The sequence below is a fragment of the Chaetodon auriga genome, chromosome 24, assembly GCF_051107435.1.
Source record: "Chaetodon auriga isolate fChaAug3 chromosome 24, fChaAug3.hap1, whole genome shotgun sequence".
NCBI lineage: Eukaryota > Metazoa > Chordata > Actinopteri > Chaetodontiformes > Chaetodontidae > Chaetodon > Chaetodon auriga.
The window spans coordinates 8432564-8439204 of record NC_135097.1 but is presented as its reverse complement, the minus strand read 5'-3'; the positions used below and the strand labels follow the sequence as shown (position 1 = coordinate 8439204).

Here is a 6641-nt window from a genome sequence, read left to right as displayed (position 1 = left end):
GTTTCAGTTTCCTGTTTTAATATCTCTTTTACATTATTTTTTACTTGTTTTTCGACTGTTGAGCGCAGTTTTTTCATTATCACTGAAAAACCTTGTGTTCTCTGTGGTCAACGTAGTTAGAAGAAGCGCATGACCACAAAAAAAAAAAACTTTATTATTATAACTATAAGCAAGTTTATATCACCACATACATGAATGAGTAGTTTTATGCAAAGTTAAAGAATTGAATTATTGTGCTGGCTCATAAAATGCTGAGAGCAACAGATTCACAGTGGTGTGCATTGTAAATCTGAAGTGTGCATGGACAGATGTAACCAATAGGCGGTACTGTGCCATTCTCCATGAAGCTTTCTGCATCTCCAGCCCTGAGGACAACACTGTGTCTCTGCTCTGGTTTGCGCCCTGGCTGACCTAAATACAGCATCTCTGCGGTCCCTCAAGGCAGACGATAGCACAGCCTACAAGAGAGGCTGCGAAGAGCGAGGCAGTCTAGAGAGCGTTTTTTCTGGAGTAATTCCGCGTCTCTTCAACGCCCAAATTTCTGTCTGGATCTCTCACAGCTGAGGCTTGAGCTCTCTTTGCTCTCATGGGCTGCGTCGGGATGGTTTGCGCCGAGCAGAGGACACTCCTGGCTGGAAACAAGACACATTACCGGCAATGATTTTATAATATCCAAATCTGGGATTCTCTTTTGAGTTAAGAGGAGTAAATCGGCCTGTGAAGGACTAAAAAAAAGTCAATATGCTTGACGATAAAGCGCCGAGATCGAAGCTAGGACCTCCGTCGAGAGGCTCGTCTTTTTATATTGAGAATTTGCTGGGGACTACCTACAGAGGAGCTTCCGCCGAGGAGCGGGTGGAGACCCCAAGCTCCAAAGTTACCCTCCACAGCCCGGTGATCTGTCCGGGACTCGAGACAAAACGTGTGGACGACAGCGAGGAGCTGAACTGGAGCGGGACATCGCCAAACCCAGCGTACGGCACCTCAAGAAGTGAGTGAATCTGTCGATATCTGCACTTGTTTGTCCCGATGTGCTAATAAAGAGCACATGAATGATGGCTCTCACGTGTCTGTTAAGTTGAACCTGCTCTACAGGGCTGAATCTATACATCAAGATCGACCCTGACATCAGTCATCTCCAATGCACGAACCAGGAACGAACTGCAATTCTACATTTCACACTCGCACAGTAAAGAGCCCCCATCCTGTGCGTAAAAGTCCTGGATTCTGGTTCTTTAAAAGACCACAAGTGGACATGGCACATGGACTGTAGAACGTCTCACTGTGCCTTCCTCCGTGCGTAAAACACCCCAATTATCAGCTAGTACGAGCTGACGGTGTTTGGCATCCACACCAAAGTCTCACTCTGATGTTTCAAACAGACCCGCAGAGAAGCGCGGATGCGTATTTGTAATCTTTGGAGGGAGGGGGAGCAGGAATGCGCACATTTGGTACAAAATGTTAAAGATATCAGCTGTTGTCCTGCTGTTGGCTCGCTATGAACCGTGTGCAGGATTTTACTTTTTTCACGTTCCCCGCAGGTCCTCCGCACAAGGCTGAACGCACAGACCCCGCGCCGACCAGCGACAGGGATTCCCCAACTTCAGCGGGGCGGGCGGAGGAGGACGGCGAGCCGGACGAGAAGGGGGACGACAGTTTGACGGATGACAGGGAGGAGGAGGACGCGCGCTCCTCCTGCCTATCTCGAGACGACAGCTGTGACACAGGTGAGGCCAAAGTACACGTGCTACATCCTAACTTTAAAAGAAAATAGTCCCCACTGATCTGCGGCCTGTGCAAGAGCATTCGTCAGCACGCATGCGCGCCCCTCCTCAAACGTTTCCTCAGGCCAAATTGGTCTCGTCCAAAATGTAAGAAGTATTTATGTAGTTCTTGGCTTGTTGTAGTTTGATTCTGATTTATTTTACTTGACACAGGCCATCAGTAACAGAGGTCCAGACTGAATATGGTATATCTGTTTTTTATCAGGGGTGTAGCTGAGAGTTCCTTGGTCCAAGCACCAATTTTATGGGAAATAATAAATGAATGAAACCGTCTGTCTGTTAATGTTTCTCTCTTGAGGAGTTCCACATCAACCATAAAATCAACGGTTAAGTAACACGGAGGCTAAATGTTGCCTTCTCATCTTGGTAAAGACTATTTCTATTTCTATTTCTTTCTTCTCCTCTCTTTCTCAAAATATTGGCTAATAGCATCAAAGTCTTGAGTCTCTGCGGCCTGTTTTTCCTGCTGCTATCTTCAGCTTTACTGATCACCATCCAAAGTGTTTTATACTTGTTGACACCATTTACGCAGCACGCCATCTATCCCTGTAACAGCTCTGGTTGTAGTAAGTCGTGTGGGTAATATTAATCAGTGAGCACCTTGTTTTTTCAGGTATTTCCGTCACAAAATAATAAAAAAAAATCTCTCAATTGACTTCCCAGGAACTTTCCAGTTTAAACTCGATCAAACGCACTGATATTCCCAACATGCCATGTTAGAAGAGTTTGTCACCCCATCAAAGCTACACTGTTAAACGAGTAGTTTAAAATCTTCCCTCTTCCTCTCAGGTGACATGAAAGTGGCGCGCAAGAAGAAGACCCGCACCGTGTTCAGCCGGAGCCAGGTGTTCCAGCTGGAGTCCACCTTCGACCTGAAGCGCTACCTGAGCAGCTCGGAGCGCGCCGGGCTGGCCGCCTCGCTGCAGCTCACCGAGACCCAGGTGAAGATCTGGTTCCAGAACCGCAGGAACAAGTGGAAGAGGCAGATCGCTGCGGATATGGAGGCCAGCAGCGCCGCCGCCGCCAACTACGCCACCCAGAGGGTGGTCAGAGTTCCCGTGCTGTACCGCGAGAACGTCACCACGCCTGTGACGCTGCCCAGCCTGCCTCAAGTGTCGCCACCGGTGGTCGGCTTCTCCAGTTCTCTCAGCTATCCATTGACTTCCCACTTCACCCACCCGGTGTCGTTCCTAACGCCACAGATGACCGGGCTGGTGTGACTGTCAGGACCGAGCGTACTTGTGACTCTTTTGATGCTGCAGGAAAATTTATCTTAGTTCAGACCCTGTACTAATAAAGTCAATCCTTCCTGTGTTTAAATGGTTCTTTAAGAAGATTTCTACAAGCAATTTTTTTTTTTAAAAAAAAAGCTGCCAGATTTAGATTAAAGGTGGATCATTCATCTATAGTAGGTCACCATGATCTTTGAATGGCTGCTTTAAAATCCTTTAAACCAGACCATTTTTCCTCTTTAGCAATGTTTTTATTTTCAGCTCAAGTCATTTGGAGATTCAGTAGTGACTGTGAAGGACGTTTTTGGCTCTTAAAGCTGCCCACAATCCTGCTCTCAGGTCTGCATGGGGGACACTTCACACCAGGTCACACACGTTTCAGTGTAGCTCTATTTTGTGCTGATTTATCACAGACATTTTATGGATGATCCACACATGGGATGAAATGAGATTGTGAAACGAAGCCGTTGTACTGCTAAGAAGAAGAAGAGTGGGTGAGAAATTCAAGCTTGTGAATGTGTAGAAATAAACAGTTAACACCAAGGATACAGATGTGAGTACAGATTTAAAGCAGGAAACCATGAAACTGAAAGCTCTACAGCCAAAATCAGGCCAAAAGTTGCTCTTTAAATTTACTTTTTTAAATTATCTTTCTGCTTTTAATATGTACTCTGTTGGTTAGTTCATTTCTACGTTAAACACTGTTTCCACACACCCACAGTCTTGACTTTCTCACGCAGAGTTTTTGTTCATAAAGGCTGACATACCACCACAGGTTTTGAACTTCTTTCTCAACATTATTTCACAAGCTCGGAACCTTTTTGACCCTCATTTGAGCCCGTACAGCTGGGGGAGTATTATGCAATGTGTCCTCGGACCACTCTACAAAATGTAGAAACTTGATCATTTCTGAAAAGGCATTTTGATGTTTGTGACTTTTGATCTTCTGATAGCTGTGAGCATGGTTACGCTTTTAGCTATATTCTTTGACACATTTTTTTTATTTAAAGAGGATTTTAATACAGAATTTTGTACACCGATTTGTTCACGTGTGAATAAAATGTATGCACAAATTGTGTTGTGGTTCCTTCCTTTGTCACATTCTAAGTGTTTGCTGCGTTCACTATCTGCAAAGAAATTTAGCTTGTAGATGCATGCCAAAGGGTAAAGACTGTGCAGTGGACAAATTCAAATGTTGGATGAAAAGGACAATAAAGTCTATTGGATGCACACTGCAGCACAATCACAAGAAACACATAAGCATTAGAGAAGTTAAAGACTAGCTGTGGAGAAAGTGAAACCGTTTTTAAGCTGAACTCTTTCATTAGGTCCTATCATTCTCATGACCTCAGTAGTCAGAGTTGTCAAGCTGTCATGTGAATGTGGCAGAAAAATCAACAATACATCAGTCTTTGACGTCTCGTGACCCAGTCTGGATACGCAGCAACCTCACAGTGACACTGACTCCAGCTCTGGAGTTAAAGAGAGTTCAAAGGAAATCAGGTTTGTGGTGCATCAGCAAGGCATGAATTTCGACGACAGAAAAAAGTGTTTAAAGCAACAATATGGCAGCCAGACGTAAATCTGCATCCCGCCCTCATCTGCCCCACAACCTCACCAATCAAAAGCTGCTAAACCGCAGTCTTCCGGGTCGTTGAAGAGCGTCGCGCCGGCTCCTCTGTGCGCTAGTCGCAGCCGAGGAGCAATGGTGCTCGGAGCGTCCGGAGGCGCGTCGCTGTTTCGGGAATCTCGGAGGAGCAAATGAAATGCCGGGGAACATGAGCAAAGAGGATGCCCCGAGCCGGAGCGCTTCTTTGACGTTCACCATCGACAGCATCCTCAACCTGAAGCAGACGGACGGAGACCCGGACGGTTCAAAGGAGCAGAGGGACGCTGGATGTAAGAAGGATTTTCGAGCGCGGTGTGATGAGGTGTGGGACGTCCGGAGGAGGCACGGCAGCGGCTCGCACGACACAGGTGACTGGGAATTCAATAAGATACAGATAAACCAGGCCAGAGATGAAGAAAGCATCTCTCCAAAGTACTTATTCATAATGATAATTAATGTTAGAAGGAAAAGACACAGTTTGAGGCTGAGCGAGTTGTTTACAGGCAGAATGACGCGCAAAAACAACAAACTGATGCGATTTATTTACATGATTTTCAGAGAATACAGGGGTGGAGATCGGGGACTACAGGTTTATTTATTAATCAGGCTGTAGCCGTTATTCTAACACGTTTTGTCACTTCATTCACAGCGCAAACGAAGGCCAGGGCCCACCGTGCGGACCGCGGGGAAAACTCACCGCCGCTGACCGCTGGTTCCAGTCCCGGGGCGCAAAGTGCGCACACGGCCGAGGACGCGTCCGAGCAGCAGCAGACTGCCGCGGACACTAAAGCCATGGTCAAGAAGAAAACGCGCACCATCTTCTCCAAGAGACAGATTTTTCAGCTGGAGGCCACTTTTGACATGAAGAGGTATCTGAGCAGCTCGGAGAGAGCGTGTCTCGCCAGCTCTCTGCAGCTCACCGAGACCCAGGTTAAAATCTGGTTTCAGAACCGCCGCAACAAGCTGAAGAGACAGCTTTCCACGGACATGGAGGGGCCGCTGGCCGCCGAGCACCTCTCGGAGGCAGGAAAAAACGTGCAATTACCGACTTTTTACAAAGACAGCAGCCTGCTGGGCGGATGCTTGTTACCCATGCCTTTCCCTGTCGTGTACCCGACTGCAAACGCTGCGCCTTACATCTACTTCTCCAACACTGGCAAATACTTTGGCCTGTTTGACGCAGACTGATGGTTGTCTCGGTTTGGGATGACAGTGTGCGGACAGTTCTGGCTTTAGAGGCCTGACACTTTTTTTTCTGACTTTATAAAAATTCCCCCAACTTTGATGTCAACATATCAACTAAACGAAAACATGCATGCATGTGACACTTTTTGTCCTCCTCCAAGTTGTTTTATTAATTATTATTATTATTATTATTATTATAGTCAGAAAAATGTGCATGCATTAAAGTTCCTCTGAGCACTTTTATTCGCGCAGTCATCTGAATGAATGTATGTTCATGTTTCCGCTCGGAGTGATGCTGCATCAACTTGTAACCCCGCAATAAGATTTTTGATTTTTTTTTTCCCAAGTGAGTTTCTGTGGAGCAACACTTAGTTTGTATTTATATGGCCTTATTATTAATTTTTAATTATCATTGATTATAATAATAATTCTTATTGTTATGAAGTAAACACTTTAGTCGTTTGTTTCCACTTGACCTTTCATATGACAGACTGTTTAACTGTGAATACAGTTATTATATCATGACTATGACGAATTTTGCAATAAAAAGTGTAATATTTGCAATTTTACCACAGTGTTCTGACTTAAAATCTACTCGGACAAAAGATGCCCTCACAAATGTCCACATTTGATTATTGATTGTGTTTTTTTCTTTTTATTGTGCCTTTGGTCCAGGACAATAAATTACAGACAGTTTGTGTTAATTTAGAAAGATAATTCTGTCATCATGGGCAAATAGCAAGTTAAAGTTTAGATTTGTCCTCTGCAGTGGCAAAGTCAGGGGTAATCAAGGGTTTCTTAAAACCTGATGAGAATAACTTTGTTTTATAT

General features: G+C 45.1%; 2 protein-coding genes across 2 annotated transcripts; both read left to right on the top strand.

The window, feature by feature from the left end:
• The first annotated feature begins 430 nt into the window (after window positions 1-430).
• On the top strand, window positions 431-3137 carry LOC143317227 (homeobox protein HMX3-like). Its single transcript, XM_076725272.1, has 3 exons — window positions 431-991; window positions 1542-1727; window positions 2574-3137. Exons 1-3 carry the CDS (start codon window positions 742-744, stop codon window positions 3002-3004), a joined length of 867 nt encoding a protein of 288 aa, XP_076581387.1. The 5' UTR covers window positions 431-741; the 3' UTR covers window positions 3005-3137.
• Window positions 3138-4733: 1596 nt separating this feature from the next.
• LOC143317316 (uncharacterized) lies at window positions 4734-6337 on the top strand. Its single transcript, XM_076725409.1, has 2 exons — window positions 4734-4993; window positions 5275-6337. Exons 1-2 carry the CDS (start codon window positions 4783-4785, stop codon window positions 5811-5813), a joined length of 750 nt encoding a protein of 249 aa, XP_076581524.1. The 5' UTR covers window positions 4734-4782; the 3' UTR covers window positions 5814-6337.
• Window positions 6338-6641: the final 304 nt, after the last annotated feature.